We start from the raw sequence: 21,559 nt of genomic DNA on the forward strand, positions 1-21,559 counted from the left end.
GTTGTCGTGGTAAAAGTGTAGATGCCAATCACCATTTAAGTTCAAAGATGAAAAAGCCTGGAAGGAGGAGAGATGACTAGAAACGATTCGGTTGGCAGTTATGTGTGGATTAATTGTCGGAGTAGAGGACCTTGTGCATTTCAGGTAAAATAACAACTCAATGTTTATATCCCAGGACAAATTAGCTAGCAACAGCAAGCTAGCTAAATAGGACAAATTAACTAGCAAGTGCAAGCTAACTAGCTAAATTGCCATACATGTTTAATGTATGTCCCCAAATGAATGTAATTGGTTCAGAGTTTGTTTTGATATTTTAACCTGTGCGTTGTGATCGCGTTTGGTGTAGTGGGACACAATAAATGTATGTACGATAGCGCACGATGGCGCGCAGCCGGTTTGGGTTCTGTGTAAATTGACAGTGCCTTTGAACAGCTTGGAAAATTCCAGAAAATTATGTCATGGCTTTAGAAGCTTCTGATAGGCTAATTGACATCATTTCAGTCAATTGGAGGTGTACCTGTGGATGTATTTCAAGGCCTACCTTCAAACTCAGTGCCTCTTTGCTTGACATCATGGGAAAATCAAAAGAAATCAGCCAAGACCTCAGAAAAACAATTGTAGACCTCCACAAGTCTGGTTCATCCTGGTTCATCCCTGGGAGCAATTTCCAAATATATATATATACACCGTATGGGACCACACAGCCGTCATACTGCTCAGGAAGGAGGCGCGTTCTGTCTCCTAGAGATGAATGGACTTTTGTGCGAAAAGTGCAGATCAATCCCAGAACATCAGCAAAGGACCTTGTAAAGATGCTGGAGGAAACACGTACAAAAGTATCTATATCCACAGTAAAAACGAGTCCTATATCGACCTAACCTGAAAGGTCGCTCAGCAAGGAAGAAGTCACTGTTCCAAAACCGCCATAAAAAAAGCCAGACTACGTTTTGCAACTGCACATGGGGACAAAGATCGTATTTTTTGGAGAAATGTCCTCTGGTCTGATGAAACAAAAATAGATCTGTGTGGCCATAATGACCATCGTTTTGTTTGGAGGAAAAGGGGGGCGGCTTGCAAGCCGAAGAACGCTATCCCAACCGTGAAAGCACGGGGGTTGCAGCATCATGTTGTGGGGGTGCTTTCCTGCAGGAGGGACTGGTGCGCTTAACAAAATAGATGGCATCATGAGGGAGGAAAATAATGTGGATATATTGAAGCAACATCTCAAGACATCAGTCAGGAAGTTAAAGCTTGGTTGCAAATGGGTCTTCCAAATGGACAATGACCCCAAGAATACTTCCAAAGTTGTGGCAAAATGTCTTAAGGACAACAAAGGTCAAGGTATTGGAGTGGCCATCACAAAGCCCTGACCTCAATCCTATAGAAAATTTGTGGGCAGAACTGAAAAAGTGTGTCTGAGCAAGGAGGTCTATGAACCTGACTCAGTTGCACCAGCTCTGTGTAACGGCTGTTGGAAGAAGTGGACCAAAGCGCAGCGTGGTGAGTGTTCATGATTTATTGATAGAACTGAACACTGAATAACAACAAAGACACCGAACGAAACAGTTCTGTTTGGTGCAGACACAAAAACAGAAAACAACTACCCACAAAACACAGGTGGGAAAAGGCTACCTAAGTATGGTTCTCAATCACAGACAACGATAGACAGCTGCCTCTGATTGAGAACCACACCCGGCCAAACACACAGAAATAGAAAACATAGAACACAAAACATAAAATGCCCACCCGAACTCACGCCCTGACCAAACCAAAATAGAGACATAAAAAGGATCTCTAAGGTCAGGGTGTGACGCTCTGTCAGGAGGAATGGGCCAAAATTCACCCGACATTTTGTGGGAAGCTTGTGGAAGGCTACCTGAAACATTTGAGCCAAGTTAAAAAATGTAAAGGCAATGCTATCAAATACTAATTGAGTGTATGTAAACTTCTGACCCACTGGGAATGTGATGAAAGAAATAAAAGCTGAAAGAAATATTTTTTTCTCCTATTATTCTGACATTTCACATTCTTAAAATAAAGTGGTGATCCTAACTGACCTAAGACAGAGAATTGTTACTAGGATTAAATGTCAGGAATTGTGAAAAACTGAGTTTAAATGTATTAGGCTAAGGTGTATGTAAACTTCAGACTTCAACTGTATCTGAAGCTTATTGCTTGGTTTCTATAGCTTGAGCCTTTCATCTTCAGCCAACTTGTTTGTTGTCCCGACTCCTGCTGAATGTGTATTTATAAAGGATCCTGGGGGCCTTTATCATTTAAAAAAACATTACAATACATTCAGAACAAATATCACAACACACTGTGTGCCCTCGGGCCCCTACTCCACTACCACATATCTACAACACAAAATACATGAGTACGTGTGTGTATAGTGCGTATGTTATCATGTGTCTGCATGCATGTGTCTGTACCTATGTTTGTGTTGCTTCACAGTCCCCGCTGTTCCATAAGGTGTGTTTTTATCTGTTTTTAAAATCTGATTCTACTGTTTGCATTAGTTACTTGATGTGGAATAGAGTTCCATGTAGTCATTGATCTATGTAGTACTGTGCACCTCCCATTGTCTGTTCTGGACTTGGGGACTGTGAAGAGACCTCTGGTAGCATGTCTTGTGGGGTATGCATGTCTGTCTGAGCTGTGTGCTAGTCATTTAAACAGAGAGCTCGGTGCCTTCAACATGTCAATACCTCTCACAAATACAAGTAGTGATGAAGTTAATCTCTCCTCCACTTTGAGCCAGGAGAGATTGACATGCATATTATGAATGTTTCTCTCTGTCCAAGGGCCAGCCGTGCTGCTCTGTTCTGAGTCAATTGCAATTCCTAAGTACCTCTTTGTGGCACCTGACCACACGACTGAACAGTAGTCCCGGTGCGACAAAACTAGAACCTGTAGGACCTGTCTTGTTGATAGTGTCGTTCAGAAGGTAGAGCAGCGCTTTATTATGGAGCGACATCTCCCCATCTTATCTTCTGTCGCATCAACAATGTTTTGACCATGACAGTTTACATTTCAGGGTTACTCCAAGACGTTTAGTCACCTCAACGTGATCAATTTCCACATTATTCATTACAAGATTTAGTTGAGGTTTGGGGTTTAGGGTATGATTTGTCCAAAATACAATAATTTTAGTTTTTTTTAAATATTTAGGACTAACGTATTCCTTGCCACCCATTCTGAAACTAACTGCAGCTCTTTGTTAAGTGTTACAGTCATTTCAGTCGCTGTAGTAGCTGACATGTATAGTGTTGAGTCATCCTAATACATGGACACACTGCCCTGCACTGCTCTACCCTGCACTACTCTACCCTGCACTGCTCTACCCTGCACTACTCTACCCTGCACTGCTCTACCCTGCACTACTCTACCCTGCACTGCTCTACCCTGCACTACTCTACCCTGCACTGCTCTACCCTGCACTGCTCTACCCTGCACTACTCGACCCTGCACTGCTCTACCCTGCACTGCTCTACCCTGCACTACTCTACCCTGCACTACTCTACCCTGCACTACTCTACCCTGCACTGCTCTACCCTGCACTACTCTACCCTGCACTGCTCTACCCTGCACTGCTCTACCCTGCACTGCTCTACCCTGCACTACTCTACCCTGCACTGCTCTACCCTGCCCCTACTCTACCCTGCCACTACTCTACCCTGCACTGCTCTACCCTGCCACTACTCTACCCTGCACTGCCCTGCACTGCTCTACCCTGCACTGCTCTACCCTGCCCCTACTCTACCCTGCACTGCCCTGCACTGCTCTACCCTGCACTGCTCTACCCTGCCCCTACTCTACCCTGCACTGCTCTACCCTGCCCTGCCCTGCACTACTCTACCCTGCCCTCCTCTACCCTACTCTGCCCTACCCTACTCTACCCTGCTCTGCTCTACCTTGCACTCCTCTACCCTGCCCTGCTCCGCCCTGCACTCCTCTACCCTGCCCTGCTCTACCCTGCCCTCCTCTACCCTACTCTGCCCTACCCTACTCTACCCTGCTCTGCTCTACCTTGCACTCCTCTACCCTGCCCTGCTCCGCCCTGCACTCCTCTACCCTGCCCTGCTCTGCCCTGCCCTCCTCTACCCTACTCTGCTCTGTCCAGCCCTCCTCTACTCTACTCTGCTCTGTCCAGCCCTCCTCTACCCTGCCCTGCTCCGCCCTGCACTCCTCTACCCTGCCCTGCTCTGCCCTGCCCTCCTCTACCCTACTCTGCTCTGTCCAACCCTCCTCTACCCTACTCTGCTCTGTCCAGCCCTCCTCTACCCTGCTCTGCTCTGTCCAGCCCTCCTCTACCCTACTCTGCTCTGTACAGCCCTCCTCTACCCTACTCTGCTCTGTCCAGCCCTCCTCTACCCTACTCTGCTCTGTCCAGCCCTCCTCTACCCTACTCTGCTCTGTCCAGCCCTCCTCTACCCTGCTCTGCTCTGTCCAGCCCTCCTCTACCCTACTCTGCTCTGTCCAGCCCTCCTCTACCCTACTCTGCTCTGTCCAGCCCTCCTCTACCCTACTCTGCTCTGTCCAGGCCTCCTCTACCCTACTCTGCTCTGTCCAGTCCTCCTCTACCCTGCTCTGCTCTGTCCAGCCCTACTCTACCCTGCTCTGCTCTGTCCAGCCCTCCTCTACCCTACTCTGCTCTGTCCAGCCCTCCTCTACCCTACTCTGCTCTGTCCAACCCTTCTCTACCCTACTCTGCTCTGTCCAGCCCTCCTCTACCCTGCTCTGCTCTGTCCAGCCCTGCTCTACCCTACTCTGCTCTGTCCAGCCCTCCTCTACCCTACTCTGCTCTGTCCAGCCCTCCTCTACCCTACTCTGCTCTGTCCAGCCCTCCTCTACCCTACTCTGCTCTGTCCAGCCCTCCTCTACCCTGCTCTGCTCTGTCCAGCCCTCCTCTACCCTACTCTGCTCTGTCCAGCCCTCCTCTACCCTACTCTGCTCTGTCCAGCCCTCCTCTACCCTACTCTGCTCTGTCCAGCCTATGGGACAGTGTCCACTAAAGCACAATTCTAATCATTTTAAAGTGCATCCTCTCTTACTTCCTTCCCCCCTCAAAGTCATCACTGATCTGTCAAGGTTGGATTGGTGAAACCAATGAGATGAAAACCTTTGCCAACAACGTCAACTTGGTCAACAAACATTGCCATTCATTTTAATCAGTGATTGCCTCAATTAAGGAATGGAGGAAGGAAGGATACCTTTTAAAGTTTTTAAACAAAGTGTAAGATGCTAGGTCGGAAAAATACAGGTTAAGACAACCTAATATTTCCATGTGTCAGCGTTAGAAAATAAACCAGATCATTGGACCAGCGCTATTTCTACAGGATGAGCATTAAACACGTGACCAACCGTCTGGAAATCAGATAATACAGTGGTTGAAGATCATTTGAAAAACGTTTAAATTAATGACAGTAAAACAGTTATGCTATCATTCACTTCCAGACTGACAAGATGGTGTGAACAGACATGGTTGCCCTGTTCGTATCTCCTAGACAATTTTTCTTGTTGGGTATCACTTTGATTTGATTTTTGCCCACGGCGCTGAACATTTCTGCAGGGAATTATTACATTGCCTTTGGTACCTTCAACACTAGATATCCACTATACCTTCTCCTCACTAGGTATCCAAACACAAGAAGGGTGTTTTATGTCTCACTCCAAGGGGTCCCTAGATCTTTCTGAGGTGTCTGTGCATGACTGGGCATTCTTTTCTCTGTTCTTTAAGCATCTATAGATTAAGGCCCAGGTCCATGTGGGTCATTCGCTATGCCCCAACCCTAAGACAGTAATGAAGCTAAGGATGGGATGAGATCATGAGAGACAGAGTTGGGTGTCTGTCAGCTTGGACATTTAATATTGTGTCACTAAAGCCGCCTTAAAGTCAGAGATTAGAACAGAAGACTGCCAGGGCACTTGGAACGTCCTTGAACTGGGTGGAATGTTCTGGAACTTGTCTGAGGATCTGATCCTTGATCCTTTAGGACTAGCTGTGGTTCTTCCTGCACAGCTTAAATCATAGCAGCTATAGGATGGACTGGTCAATGCCAGTGGTGGAAAAAGTACCCAACTATCATACTGTAGTAAAAGTAACGAAACCTTCATAGAAAATGACTGAAGTAAAACTCACCCAGTAAAATACTACTTGAGTATTCATCCTAATGTGTTTGTTTTTAAACATTAAATGACCTGGTACGATGGTGCATTGATCAGTTTTTGCCCAAAGTCGACCACCACATCCCTCTCTCTCTGTGTCCAGGTGTCCGGGGACGCAGTGTCAGCAGACCAGTTTAGAGGGACCACCATGTGATCCCGGGGAGGAGGGAGCCATGGTGACCAGCCCCTCCAAGTCCCCACGCTCCCACCAGACGGAGACAGACCTGCAGGAGGAGAGCTCCTCCTCGCCTCCTGGTGTCACCTCCACCGCCGGAAGCAGCATCCCCATGTGGACCGACGAGCCTGGATCGGACAACCCCGCCTTCGAGGAGAGCAATGAGGAGGACAGTGAGTAACAACAGTGTGTGTGTGTGTGTGTGTGTGTGTGTGTGTGTGTGTGTGTGTGTAACCTCTCTCTCTGTGTGTAGGTGTGGTAGGGTTGGAGTGTGTGGTGCCCAGGGTAAAGCGACCCCTCAGTAACCCGTGCATCCACCTCCTCCGCACCGCCAGCTCTGCCTCCTCTGGGTGGGACAGCCCAGAGTCACCACCCCTCTCTGCAGAAGAGGGTATGACATCACTTCCTCCATCTGACTTCCTGTCTCTAACCTTCCAATGTAATCATGTCGAATCTAAACATTCATGAATATAAGAGATTGATGTGCTTCCATGTCCCTGTGTATCTCCCAGGTAGTGTGAAGCTGCCGTCTCTTCCAGAGGGTGAGATCACCACCATCGAGGTCCACCGCTCCAACCCCTATGTAGAACTGGGCATCAGCATCGTCGGGGGCAACGAAACGCCTCTCATCAACGTGGTGATCCAGGAAGTGTACCGTGATGGGGTCATTGCTCGAGATGGCAGGCTTCTGGCCGGGGACCAGATTCTACAGGTGAGGACCATGGATCCATCCTCACCTTTTCTCCTCTAATATTCCTCCAAAGCCAAGCTCCCTCCTCCTATGTCTCTCTCTTTCTCCCCCTCTGCAGGTCAACAGTGTAGACATCAGCAATGTGGGCCATACCTTTGCTCGCTCCACGTTGGCACGCCCCTGTGCCACACTGCAGCTCACTGTCCTAAGGGAGCGCCGCTGTGTCTCTCGCCCACATCCCTCCACCACCCCCTCGGTGCCCCACGCCCCCTGTTCCACCCCAGAGGGTACTCCGTCCAGCCCTGCCAGCCTGAGGATCACCCTGCAGAAGCGGGACTCGTCGGAGCAGCTGGGCATCAAGCTGGTGCGGAGGACTGATGAGGAGGGGGTGTTTGTGTTAGACCTGCTGGACGGTGGCCTGGCTGCCAAGGACGGGAGGCTGTGTAGTAACGACCGCGTGCTGGCGGTCAACGAGCAGGACCTACGCCACGGCACGCCTGAACAGGCTGCTCAGATCATACAGGTAAGACTGCTAAGGGATTAACAGTGTTTCTGACCATCCTCTTGTGGATGGCTAACCCAACTCCCTTTTCCTGTCAACTACAGGCCAGCGGGGAAAGAGTCTATCTGCTGATTGGCCGTCCCAGCAAGCCTACCCTTCCCCCTCCATCAAGCTCCACCTCCAGCAGAGATCTGTACTGCCATGACCACTTCCTCCCCAACCACCACCACCATCACCACAGCTTCTCCCCCAACCCCAGCACCGTGCCCACCTGCGCCCACCTGGCCCGCTCCAGCACCCACAGAGTGAGTACACACCTGAGGGAGTGTGTGTGTCTGACTGTGTTTGTTCATATGTATCTGTTTATGCTGGAGGCCTCCCAATGTGTAGGACCTCTCTTAGTGTGTGTGTGTGTGTGTGTGTGTGTGTGTGTGTGTGTGTGTGTGTGTGTGTGTGTGTGTGTGTGTGTGTGTGTGTGTGTGTGTGTGTGTGTGTGTGTGTGTGTACACAGTTGAAGTCGGAAGTTTATATACACCTTAGCCAAATACATTTAAATTCAGTTTTTCACCATTCCTGACATTTAATCCTAGTAACAATTCCCTGTCTTAGGTCAGAGGATCACAACTTTATTTTAAGAATGTGAAATGTCAGAATAATAGTAGAGATAGTTATTTATTTCAGCTTTTATTTCTTTCATCATATTCCCAGTGGGTCAGAAGTTTACATACACTCAATTAGGATTTGGTAGCATTGCCTTTACATTGTTTAACTTGGGTCAAACATTTCAGGTAGCCTTCCACAAGCTTCCCACAATAAGTTGGGTGAATTTTGGCCCATTCCTCCTGACAGGGCTGGTGTAACTGAGTCAGGTTTGTAGGCCTCCTTGCTCACACACACTTTTTCAGTTCTGCCCACAAATTTTCTTTAGGATTGAGATCAGGGCTTTGTGATGGCCACTCCAGTACCTTGACTTTGTTGTCCTTAAGCCATTTTGCCACAATACTTTGGAAGTATTCTTGGGGTCATTGTCAATTTGGAAGACCCATTTGCAACCAAGCTTTAACTTTCTAACTGATGTCTTGAGATGTTGCTTCAATATATCCACATAATTATCCCCCCTCATGATGCCATCTATTTTGTGAAGTGCACCAGCACCCCCACAACATAATGCTGCCACCTCCGTGTTTCACGGTTGGGATGGTGTTCTTCGGCTTGCAAGACTCCCCCTTTTTCCTCCAAACATAACAATTTTTGTTTCATCAGACCAGAGGACATTTCTCCAAAAAGTATGGTCTTTGTCCCCATGTGCAGTTGCAAACCGTAGTCTGGCTTTTTTATTGAGGTTTTGGAGCAATGGCTTCTTCCTTGCTGAGTGGCCTTTCAGGTTATGTCGATGTAGGACTCGTTTCACTTTGGATATAGATACTTTTGTACCTGTTTCCTCCAGCATCTTCACAAGGTCCTTTGCTAATGTTCTGGGATTGATTTGCACTTTTCGCACCAAAGTATGTTAATTTCTAGGAGACGGAATGCGTCTCCTTCCTGAGCGGTGTGATGGCTGTGTTGTCCCATGGTGTTTATACTTTTGTACTATTGTTTGTACAAATGAACGTGGTACTTTTAGGCATTAGGAAATTGCTCCTAAGGATGAACCAGACTTGTGGAGGTCTACAATTATTTTTCTGAGGTCTTGGCTGATTTCTTTTGATTTTCCCATGATGTCAAGCAAAGAGGCACTGAGTTTGAAGGTAGGTCTTGAAATACATCCACAGGTACACCTCCAACTGACTCAAATGATGTCAATTAGCCTATCAGAAGCTTCTAAAGCATTGACATTATTTTCTGGAATTTTCCAAGCTGTTTAAAGGCACAGTCAACTTAGTGTATGTCAACTTCTGACCCACTGGAATTGTGATACAGTGAATTATAAGTGAAATAATCTGGTCTGTAAACTATTGTTGTAAAAATTACCTGTGTCATGCACAAAGTAGACGTCCTAACCAACTTGCCAAAACTATAGTTTGTTAACAAGAAATTTGTGGAGTGATTGAAAAACGAGTATTAATGACTCCAACCTAAGTGTATGTAAACTTCCGACTTCAACTATATTTATATATATATGTGTGTGTGTGTGTGTGTGTGTGTGTGTGTGTGTGTGTGTGTGTGTGTGTGTGTGTGTGTGTGTGTGTGTGTGTGTGTGTGTGTGTGTGTGTGTGTGTGTGTGTGTGTGTGTGTGTGTGTGTGTGTGTGTGTGTGTGTGTGTGTGTGTGTGTAGGACCTGTCCCAGTGTGTGACCTGTAAGGAGAAACACATCACTGTGAAGAAGGAGACTCATGAGTCTCTGGGTATGACCGTGGCCGGGGGGCGGGGCAGCAAGAGTGGCGAGCTGCCCATCTTTGTGACCAGCGTCCAACCACATGGCTGCCTGTCACGGGTTGGACGAATCAAACAAGGTGAGCTGTGGGCTACAACACAGCCTGTTAGATTGTCGAGGCCAAGTTCTTATTTGGTTTGGCTCATTATCTGCCACAGCTACATTCTCAGGGGTCAGTGTTCGAATGTTCTCTCTCAGGACTCTTTGTCCTTAAGTAACAATGTATTTCTCTATGTCCCTCTCGCTCCTTCTATCTCTCCCTCTTTCTCTCTGTCTCTGTACTCTTTCGGTTCTTCACTCTGCCTCACCAACTTCTGTTTTCCTCTCTCTCTCATTCTCTCTGTCCCCTCCTCTCCTGTAGGTGACATCCTGCTGAGTATCAACGACCAGGACCTGACCTACCTGAGCCACAGCGAGGCGGTTGGCACCTTGAAGGCCAGTGCGGCGTCACCCTCCGTCCAGCTGAGGGCGCTGGAGGTCAGCATGGTGGAGGAGCCGGACCAGGACATGAGCCCCGAGGACCAGCTGCTGCCCACACACCACCACACACACGACTCAGACTTCGACTCCTCCTGGTCCCCCTCCTGGGTCCTGTGGCTCGGCCTGCCCAGGTAAACAGGAGATATAGAAGACATACCTCGTTGGGTTGGACTCACCTGGGTGGTTGGGATGTTGGGAGTTTGTGTGTGAAAATATTGCTTTGATTTATTTAGTGTTTTCATATTAGTGTAGGTGAAGCAGAGGAGACAAGGAAAGGAAGCAAGTTGACTAGTGAGATCCACCCCATGATTCACCTGAAGTAATCTGCGGAGAATGTGTAGTCGGAGCGTTTGTGTTGATCTTGATTCGAGTGTGTTCTGTGTTGGGATGTAAATGTCACACAGATCATGTATTATGTGTGTGTGTTGATGTGTGTGTGTTGACGTGTGTGTGTGTGTGTTGACGTGTGTGTGTTGACGTGTGTGTTGTCCTGAACGCCGCTGTAAAACTCAACAGCTGTTGATTATCAACTGAGGGGCATGTGGTGACATCCCCAGTGTCTCTCCCCCATTCATCCTTCTGAGACTGGTACAGAGAGGACAGCCTCAAACACACCCCTCCCTTTATCTATCGCTCTCCTTTTGTTCTGCTCTGTCTCTCTCTCTCTCTCCTCCCTCTCTGAATCTCCCTTCCTCCAACTCTCTTTTCCTCCCCACCTCGGTCTTTCTCCTTTCACCCTTTCTCTTGCCCTACTTCCCTCTCAAATCAAATCAAATGTATTTATATAGCCCTTCGTACATCAGCTGATATCTCAAAGTGCTGTACAGAAACTCAGCCTAAAACCCCAAACAGCAAGCAATGCAGGTGTAGAAGCACGGTGGCTAGGAAAAACTCCCTAGAAAGGCCAAAACCTAGGAAGAAACCTAGAGAGGAACCAGGCTATGTGGGGTGGCCAGTCCTCTCTCTCTAAACCTGGCCCCTCCCTCCCTCTCTTAACCTGGCCCCTCCCGCCCTCTCTCACTAAACCTGGCCCCTCCCTCTCTCTCTAAACCTGGCCCCTCCCTCTCTCACTAAACCTGTCCCCTCCCTCCCTCTCTCACTGAACCTGGCCCCTCCCTCTCTCTCTCTAAACCTGGCCCCTCCCTCTCTCTAAACCTGGCCCCTCCCTCCCTCTCTCTCTAAACCTGGCCCCTCCCTCCCTCTCTCTCTCTCTAACCTGGCCCCTCCCTCCCTCTCTCTCTCTCTCTAAACCTGGCCCCTCCCTCCTCTCTCTCTCTCTCTAACCTGGCCCCTCCCTCCCTCTCTCTCTAAACCTGGCCCCTCCTTCCCTCCCTATCTCTCTAAACATGGCCCTCTCCCTCTCAACCTGGCCCCTCCTCTGCCTCTCAACCTGGCCCCTCCCTCTCAACCTGGCCCCTCTCTCTCAACCTGCCCCCCTCCTTCTCAATCTGACCCCTCCCTCTCCTTATAAACCTGGCCCCTCCCTCTCCCTCTAAGCCTGGCCCCTCCCTCTCCCTCTAAACCTGGCTCCTCCCTCTCCATCTCCCCCTTCTTCTGTCTCCCTCACTAAAACACTGACTCATTCTTTCCATCCATTTATCTCAGCTTCCTTCACAGTAGCCATGAGATTGTTCTGCGTAGAAGTCACCCTGGGAGCTGGGGCTTCAGCATCGTTGGGGGATACGAGGAAAACCATAGCAACCAGGCATTCTTCATCAAGACCATTGTCCTTGGAACGCCTGCATACTATGATGGCCGCCTCAAGTAAGCCATCATTCATGTTGTTGGCTTGTGAGCATAAAGACATATTTCCATTATTTGTAAGTTAACAGGCAATAAAGTATACACACACACACACACAGAGTATATAAAACATTAAGGGCACCTGCTCTTTCCATGACAGACTTACCAGGTGAATGCTATGATCCCCTATTGTCACTTGTTAAATCCACTTCAATCAGTGTAGATGAAGGGGATGAGACATGTTAAAGAAGGATTTTTAAGCCTGGAGACAATTGAGACATTGAATGGCACACATACACAATCCAAGGGTGAACGGGAAAGACAATTTAAGTGCCTTTGAATGGGGTATGGTAGTAGGTGCTAGGCACACCTGTTTGTATCAAGAGTTGCAAAGCTGCTGGGTTTTTCAGGCTCAACAGTTGCTCGTGTGTATCAAGAATGGTCCACCATCCAAAGGACATCCCGCCAACTTGACACAACTGTGGGAAACATGGGCCAGCATCCCTGTGAAATGCTTGACACCTTGTAGAGTCCATTCCCCTGATGAATTGAGGCTGTTCTGAGGGTAAAGGGTGGGGTGCAACTCAATATTAGGAAGGCGTTCTTAATGTTGGGTATAGTCAGTGTATATGGTCCATCCATATTGATGTTCCCCTCTGTGTCCCCTCTGTTCCCTAGGTGTGGGGACATGATAGTGGCGGTTAACGGGCTGTCTACAGCTGGTATGAGCCACTCAGCTCTGGTACCCATGCTGAAGGAGCAGCGTAGCAGAGTGGCTCTCACCGTGGTCTCCTGGCCTGGCAGCCTGGCATAGAACCGGGTCAAACTGCACTGGACTGCGTCATGCCATGCTGATATTACTCTAGACTGTATCTAACTAGAACCAAGTCGTGCTTGACTGCATCGAACTCAAGCTATGGTGCCAAATCATGCCATACTGAAATTGCTCTGGATCTAACCTACTATAACCTGGGACAAATCACATGTTCATCAAACCAGGCTAGAGTGAACCTGGCCCTCCTAGGCCAAATCCCTCGATACTAGGCTGGACTGTGCCAGCCCCACACCACACTGCACTCACACATACTGATGTGTTCATACAGATGTAGGATCTTCATTTGATCACCCTGTTGCAGAACTATCCTGCAATGCAGGACATTTCAAACTTATAGTGTATGAGGTTTAAAAAGGTCCACTTTAAAATTCCAGACTTCATTTTTCCTTACGAAAAATGTATCAAAACGCTACAAAAATGTCCATTCTTTATAATCAACATTTCCTGCTGTAGCAAACTGGCTGAAATGAAGAAGCTATATCTGTATGGTCATGTTACCGGTCTTCACTCCCACACAGAGAGAGTGGGACTGTATGTTAGAGGACAGTATATCATCTCTGTTTCTCTTCACTGGACTCCAGTAGTAGATACCAGGGGCATATTCACGTGGCCGCAACGTTACAGAACGTTTCAGATAGAAATTCCCTGCATAGAACAGGATTCTCTGCCATGTAGAATAATGAAATAGATCAGCTTTAGGCCATGTATTTCTGTCATTATAAAACGCTTCTAGGGTTATGTTCAGGAGAAGAAATCATTTTGAAACAAGTTCAGGTAACACTCCTTTCCAAAAAAATATAAAAAACATTCACCCAGTCGCTCCTACTGAATACAACCCAACTGAATAAACCCAGGCCTTACCAAATACCTGCCACGCCCTGGAGGCCCGACCCGCCCCCCTGGACACAGCCTTAGGCCTCATCACCGTGACGACCCAGCCGTCAGCTTGCTGGGGTTTTATACGTGTGTGAATGTGTGTTCTGCGGTTTAATAAAGACTTCCCACAGAGTGCATATGAGTCAGTTCTCTTACCTAGAAGTCCATCCACTGTGCTTGTGTGTGTCTGCCACCTCTGCCTGGCCCCACACCTTCATAGTGAAAGAGGAAAGCATGTCTTTGGCACGCTAGTTTACTGGAGTCAGTTCAGCACCTGGATGCATTTATATTTTAGCAGACACAACTTACAGGAGCAATTTGGGTTAAGAGCCTTGCTCAGGGGCTCAAACTGATTTTTCAAGTAGTTGGCTCAGGGTTTCAAACCAGCAACCGTTTGGTTACTGGCCCAACACTCTTAACCACTAGGCTCCCTGCCGTGTGTGTTCAGTCAGTTCTGTTGGTGTCTTGTGAGCACTGAGAAGAGCATGCGAGAGTTGATATATTAGGAGCACACAGACCTCTTGGCTATTTTAAGTGCCATTTATTGTTCAACAAGATCACCCCTCCCCTGGATGAAAGGAACAGACTTTAGAACACAATATGAAAGTGCCATTATTCCAGGCACTTAGTAAATGCCCCTCAACTGAATATTATTGCTAAACATGTTGCATGGTGCATTACACAACCATTAACGTCAGACACAAATCCAGACCTGCAGTAATGAGGATTTATTTGATACATAACTGAAAGAGTCGGCTTCTGAAAACAAATTGAACAAAAAGACTTCACACAGCGCAAAGTATAGGTTCCTCTTCCACAGGTTTCAGAACACCCCTGTGGTTCTGATGGAGCAGTCCATATCAGGGCATGGGTGTTACATGGTGTAGGAGCTAGTGTTACGGAGTTGGGCAGCCAGTCTGCTGGTCTCAGACCGTGTGGACACAGTCCCGGACTCCAACTGAGTCTGATGGGACGACTTAAGACTGTTGTGTCTTTATTTACTCTGATCTTAACTCTTTTTTTTACACATAATGTTTCTGCCAACATTTCCCATGACTGAAAAGAGCTTCTGGACATCAGAACAGTTATCACTAACCGACTCATTGAAGTAGAAGTCCTCGTCCAAATAGAGGCGGCGATTGGCATCGATTCCAGGCCCTAATCCCCAACACTCATAGAAGGGGAATATTGCCCTATAGAGGCCGGTGTGAGAGCACCCTGGTAAGACTATGTCGGCGAATTAATTTAAAAAAAATCACCTCTACCCTCTTACCTATTGCCTAATGTGCAATCGCTGGAAAATAAACTGGATGAGCTCCGTTTGAGACTATCCTACCAACGGGACATTAAGAATTAATATACTATGGTTCTCAGAGTCATGGCTGAACAAGGACATGAATAATAGAAATGTAGCAGGGTTTTTCTATGCATCAGCAGGACAGAACGGCAGAGTCCGGTGAGATCAAGGGTGGTGGTGTGTTTAACGGCTGGTGCGCAATCTCTAATATTAAGGAAGTCTCAAGATTCTGCCCACTTGAGTTAGAATACCTCAAACTGTCCATTTACCACCACAAACCAAACGCTGGTACTAAGACGGCACTCAACGAGTTGCATAGGGCCACAAGCAAACAAGAAAATGCTCATCTAGGAAGCTCTCCTAGTTACCGGTGATTTTGATGAAGGGAAACTCAAATCTGTTTTACCTCATTTCTACCAGCAGTTCAGCTGTGTGACTAAAGGGATAAAAACTCTAGAGCACCTTGACTCCACGCAGAGATGCATACAAAGCTCTCCCCCGCCCTCCATTTGGAAAATCGGACCATAATTCTATCCTCCCGATTCCTGCTTACAAGCAAAAAGTTAAAAAGGTTGTACCAGTGACGCGTTCAATAGGGAAGTGGTCCGAGGAAGCGGATGCTGAGGTACAGGACTGATCTTCCCTCCTCTCCTGAGTGGTCCGTACAGGGCTGATCTTCCCTCCTCTCCTGAGTGGTCCGAGCGGATGCTGAGGTACAGGGCTGATCTTCCCTCCTCTCCTGAGTGGTCCGAGGAAGCGGATGCTGAGGTACAGGGCTGATCTTCCCTCCTCTCCTGAGTGGTCCGAGGAAGCGGATGCTGAGGTACAGGGCTGATCTTCCCTCCTCTCCTGAGTGGTCCGAGGAAGCGGATGCTGAGGTACAGGGCTGATCTTCCCTCCTCTCCTGAGTGGTCCGAGGAAGCGGATGCTGAGGTACAGGGCTGATCTTCCCTCCTCTCCTGAGTGGTCCGAGGAAGCGGATGCTGAGGTACAGGGCTGATCTTCCCTCCTCTCCTGAGTGGTCCGAGGAAGCGGATGCTGAGGTACAGGGCTGATCTTCCCTCCTCTCCTGAGTGGTCCGAGGACAGGGCGGATGCTGAGGTACAGGGCTGATCTTCCCTCCTCTCCTGAGTGGTCCGAGGAAGCGGATGCTGAGGTACAGGGCTGATCTTCCCTCCTCTCCTGAGTGGTCCGAGGAAGCGGATGCTGAGGTACAGGACTGATCTTCCCTCCTCTCCTGAGTGGTCCGAGGAAGCGGATGCTGAGGTACAGGGCTGATCTTCCCTCCTCTCCTGAGTGGTCCGAGGAAGCGGATGCTGAGGTACAGGGCTGATCTTCCTTCCCTCCTCTCCTGAGCCCCCACTGGAATATGTTCCGGGTTTCATCCAACGGCATTGGGGAGTTTACCACATCAGTCATCAGATTCATCAATAAGGGAATCGACAACGCTGTCCAACAGTGACCATATAGGTACAGTGTCTTCAGAAAGTGTTTCTACCCCTTGACTTACAGCCTGAATTCCAAATGATTTAAATAGATCCCATGCCCATCTACACACAATGACAAAGTGAACACATATTTAATGATTTAAATAGATCCCATGCCCATCTACACACAATGACAAAGTGAACACATATTTAGTGATTTAAATAGATCCCATGCCCATCTACACACAATGACAAAGTGAACACATATTTAGTGATTTAAATAGATCCCATGCCCATCTACACACAATGACAAAGTGAACACATATTTAGTGATTTAAATAGATCCCATGCCCATCTACACATAATGACAAAGTGAACACATATTTTGACAAATCAGCAAATATATTGAAAATTAAATACAGTATTCACACCTGAGTCAATACTTTGTAGAAGCACCTTTGGCAGCAATTACAGCTGTGAGTCTTTCTGGGTAAATCTTTATTTTTTATTTTATTTTTTTTACCCCCTTTTTCATGGTATCCAATTGTTAGTAGCTACTATCTTGTCTCATCGCTACAACTCCCGTACGGGCTCGGGAGAGACGAAGGTTGAAAGTCATGCGTCCTCCGATACACAACCCAACCAAGCCGCACTGCTTCTTAACACAGAGCGCATCCAACCCGGAAGCCAGCCGCACCAATGTGTCGGAGGAAACACCGTGCACCTGGCAACCTTAGTTAGCGTGCACTGCGCCCGGCCCGCCACAGGAGTCGCTGGTGCGCAATGAGACAAGGATATCCCTACCGGCCAAACCCTCCCTAACCCGGACGACGCTAGGCCAATTGTGCGTCGCCCCACGGACCTCCCGTTTCTGGGTAAATCTAAGAGCTTTCCACACCTTTTCCAATTGGTTGTTGATCATTGCTAGACAACCATTTTCAGGTCTAACTCTTGCCACTCTTCAAGTAAACACTAACTTGGCCACTCAGGAACAGTCACTGTGTTCTTGGGTAAGGAACGCCAGTAGATTCAGCTTTGGGTTTTTAGGTTATTGTCCTGCTGAAAGGTGAATTCATATCCCTGTGTTTGGTGGAAAGCAGGCTGAACCAGGTTTTCCTCTAGGATTTTTCCTGTGCTGAGCTCCATTTTTTAAAATTTTATCCTGAAAACTCTCCAGTCCTTAACTACTACACAAATACCCAGAACATGATTCAGCCACCACTATGTTTAAAAATATGGAGAGTGGTACTCTGTAATTTGTTGTACTTGCCCCAAACATAACTTGGGACAAAAAGTAGCAAATTCTCTTACAGTCCCAAAAGTTACACCTATGAGAAAGGGTCAGAGCTCAGGCGGATGTGGTAGAGCCTAAATACCCTCGTAGAGGCCCGTGTGTGTGTCATCTTCACTAAAAGGGCAGCAGATGTGCGTGTTCAATCTTGTGCAGCAGGACCCATGTTTGTCATTTTCCGATATGGCCGTCACTTTTCCTTCACCCACTCAAAACCTGTAGAGTGGAAGTGTCGCAGTGAGTTAGGTTACTACTCAAGTCCATTCAGTAACATTTCTGGTTCAAACACATTCAGAACTAAACCCTAGCCTCGGAGCCAACCCACTGCTTTGCTTTAGCCAACTGGTTGTCTTGACAAATGGCTTGGAAAGGCAACAATGTAGTATTGTAGAAAGATCAGCCATCCAGCCTCAAACAAACCAGTCATTGACAGTGAAGTGAACCATTGCCCTTTAGGATAGTGAAGCTTCACACTCACATGTATGGCTTCTCTCCACTGTGGCTCAGCCCGTGTCTGGTGACCCGGTAGCGGATCCAGAAGCTCATCACAGTTTTCAAGTGAGAAGGGTTTCTATGGAAGAGAAACAGCAACATTGTGGATTCCTCTCTGTAACAAACACTATAATACCCATGTGTTTCTGACCCCCAGACACATTAACATTCATCTATTAGTAAAAAAAACAACATAGGATGTCCAGTCTTTGATCTAACAGAAATGTGAATTTCAAGCCCAAGGAGCTAAGATCTGATCTCTTTGGGACCATCTGTTGAAAGAGGCTAAAGCTGGGCAGGACAGATATAAACACACCAAACCTGTGTACTTACAAAGATGGGCATCTAATTTCCAAGATTTATTGAAGGTGGCTTCGCAAAATAACAAATACAACTTTTTTTGGACTTGTATCCTTTCCCCCATTTTAATTGTATAGGTGGTAAAGATGACAATGTTTTGGTAAAGAACCACCTCTAATAAAAACCGAGAGCAGGTTGTTTACTACACTACATGGATTGACACATCTGAGGATGATATATTATATTGGGCGATACCACTATTGGATAATACAGGGGTGTTTCAATTCACGCAATGGAAAGTTAACTAAATGGAAAGCAAATTGTCTTAGTAGCCTAATAAGTATTTTCATTATTTTGGAGAAATATTGATGTTTAATAAATGAATATTGGACATCTGCTTTGTGATTTTATTCACTCATCACCCTACATTTGACATTGGTTCGTTCCTGTTTGGAGGAAGTTAGGAACAGTGAATCGATGCAAACAGCCTGATAGAGAAAGGACTCATCATGGATATAACCTGTCTTAGCATGGACATTGCCATTGAGGGCTTGCATGTTTCCACCATTTTAAAGTAGTCAACTGAGTGGGAATTCCTATGGGTTATAGTCTCAATGGTTCTGCCCATGCTGTCACACACGCTATAACGCATATGTGTCAAACTCATTCCAAGGAGGACCAAGTGTCTGCAGGTTTTTGCTCCACCCTTGTACTTGATTGAAGTCACTAATTAGTAAGAAACTCCCCTCACTTGGTTGTTTAGGTCTTAATTATTATAGATTTATTTTTAAACTGCAGACACTCGGCCCTCCTTTCAACGAGTTTGACACCCCTGCTTTAATGGCACAGTCCTTTATCTATCTCTATGAACAGCCTATACAGAGTTGTGACGAGGAGTGTCTGCAGGGGTTTCAAACTCATTCCATGGAAGGCCTAGTGTCTGTGAGTTTGGGGTTTTCCTTTCAATTAGTGTGTACACAGGCAGCCCAATTTTCACTAATTGGTATTTTGACCAATCGGATTAGCTCTGAAAAAGATCTGCTGTGATTGGTCAAAAGACCAATTAGTGGAAAAGTATCAGAATTGGGCTGCTTGACTGAACTCAGCCAAAATAGCCTCTCTTGCAAATGGATTTGTTTGGGTTTCTGGCTCTGATTTCCTAGATCTAAATGTTGTTATTGGTAAATTTAGTAGACTAGCCAGCAGTTGTTTTGATTCAGGTCCTTGAACTTACCTTTCTCTGACTGATTGTAGGCTTTAATATTGTTATCCAGGCTCCTGACACTCTGCATCGCTATCTTCTGTCTGTGTGCGTTTGTAGTATGAACTAAGTGACTGTCTGTCTCCAGTCATCAAACGCACATGGAAATTACAGCCCTAATAGTGGTCTCATCAACCAGCTCCATACTGGGATTTACAGTCAAAACCCAGTCTTCATTCTCCTACTCTCTCCCAATGTGATCCTCTTTAACCCACAAGACTGAGTCATGCAATTATGAAGACCGTTCAACCCACTCCCAATGATGACACTGCTCTTTACTTAGATTAACAATGTCATATGTTTCCACAAAGGTACTTAATTGTGAAAACAAAACATAATATCTTCAATACAATATGGTCTGTCCATTTCCTAAAGACTAGAGACCAACTACCATGCATGTGTCATTTTCCCATGATCTGGTGAGAAACCTTTGGCTGACATCTCTGAATGAAGCCTATTAAGAACTCCAGGGCGTTACCTCTGCTCCCTCCCACGCTTCAGGTCACCCGCCACCGTTATCAACCTCTCCCTGTCCGGTCACACTGGCCCAATCCCTCCACTGACAGGATCAATAACCCTAGTTCTGTATATGACCATGGTCTTCACTGATAACCACTACTGACAAGTAGAGGGGAAGAAAGACCCTTCCTGTCCACCTATCCCCCAGAGAGATACAGTGAGCTCTGTGTTTGGCCTGGGATTTCCTAGCTCCATTGTCCACCCCCACCCCCCAAACGAAAACACACACACATACCACACACTCCCCCCTCACATTACTGACACAAATACACCCTTCATTTACTCACTGGCAGTCCTTCAGCGGTTTTAATCCGACTCTAATCAGGCCAGAGACAAAGAAAAACAGAGAGAGAGAGAGAGAGAGGTGAAACAAGAAGGGTTGACAAGTGTGTGAGAACAACATGAACTCATGGAAACATTGTGGATAGAAAGAGAGAGACATAGTCTGATGTCTGTCGTTATTATCATCCCATACAGCTTCTGCTCTCCTCCCTCCACCAGTGGTGTGAGTGGTTAATGTGTGACATACAAGGTCGATATGGCTCTGCTCTGGGCTGCTGGCTGAGTTGACAGCCTCAATCTGTGTGTCGAACGTGTGTGATTAAGGAGCCCATAGTGATCCATGGCTTTTATCCACAAGTCCCGTTCCACACCACCCCTCCTTTCTCTCTCTCCTCCCTCCCTCGCTCTTTTCCTCTCAGACTGTTTACTTTTTCCTCCTTCAATCACTAACTTACATGAGTCAGCGCTCCAGATGAAGGCCCATTCTGTCTGTGAGAGCAGATTCACACAGTTTCATTATGTTTCCTTCTTTCGTACTCTTTCATATCCTTGTTCTGTCTGACGGTACAGATATCACTATGTTTAAAGGAAGCTCCATAGGTGAAACGGTAGGTGCCCAACAATATGGGCAGTTATCTAAGCACCCAGGCCTCAACGCAGTCTATACTAATCAATAACCAGGGATTTGGATGTCCGCTACTGATTGATCACATTGATTTTGGGTGTAACCCCAGATTGTATTCATTCAGCTTGTTGGACACTTGTTCCACCAGTTATCTTCTGCCTTTATGGAGACAGGCAGGGGTAACAGGGGCTGTAGGTTTGAGGTCTTTAGTATCCCACCAA

At 47.0% G+C, this 21,559-nt stretch overlaps 1 protein-coding gene across 2 annotated transcripts in view; it reads left to right on the top strand.

Moving 5' to 3' along the window:
* Positions 1–13,979, top strand: part of lnx2a (ligand of numb-protein X 2a) — a 35,438-nt gene extending 21,459 nt beyond the window's left edge. For both annotated transcript variants that reach the window (XM_029626380.2, XM_029626381.2), the window contains exons 4-12: positions 6,272–6,516; positions 6,597–6,734; positions 6,856–7,055; positions 7,153–7,557; positions 7,641–7,841; positions 9,812–9,989; positions 10,272–10,521; positions 11,996–12,154; positions 12,812–13,979. In XM_029626380.2, the coding sequence (XP_029482240.1) occupies positions 6,272–6,516; positions 6,597–6,734; positions 6,856–7,055; positions 7,153–7,557; positions 7,641–7,841; positions 9,812–9,989; positions 10,272–10,521; positions 11,996–12,154; positions 12,812–12,947 (1,912 nt within the window). In that variant the 3' untranslated portion in view covers positions 12,948–13,979. The remainder of the gene's footprint in view (positions 1–6,271; positions 6,517–6,596; positions 6,735–6,855; positions 7,056–7,152; positions 7,558–7,640; positions 7,842–9,811; positions 9,990–10,271; positions 10,522–11,995; positions 12,155–12,811) is intronic.
* The last annotated feature ends 7,580 nt before the right edge of the window (positions 13,980–21,559 follow it).

This window comes from Oncorhynchus nerka, linkage group LG22 (genome assembly GCF_034236695.1).
Source record: "Oncorhynchus nerka isolate Pitt River linkage group LG22, Oner_Uvic_2.0, whole genome shotgun sequence".
Lineage (NCBI taxonomy): Eukaryota > Metazoa > Chordata > Actinopteri > Salmoniformes > Salmonidae > Oncorhynchus > Oncorhynchus nerka.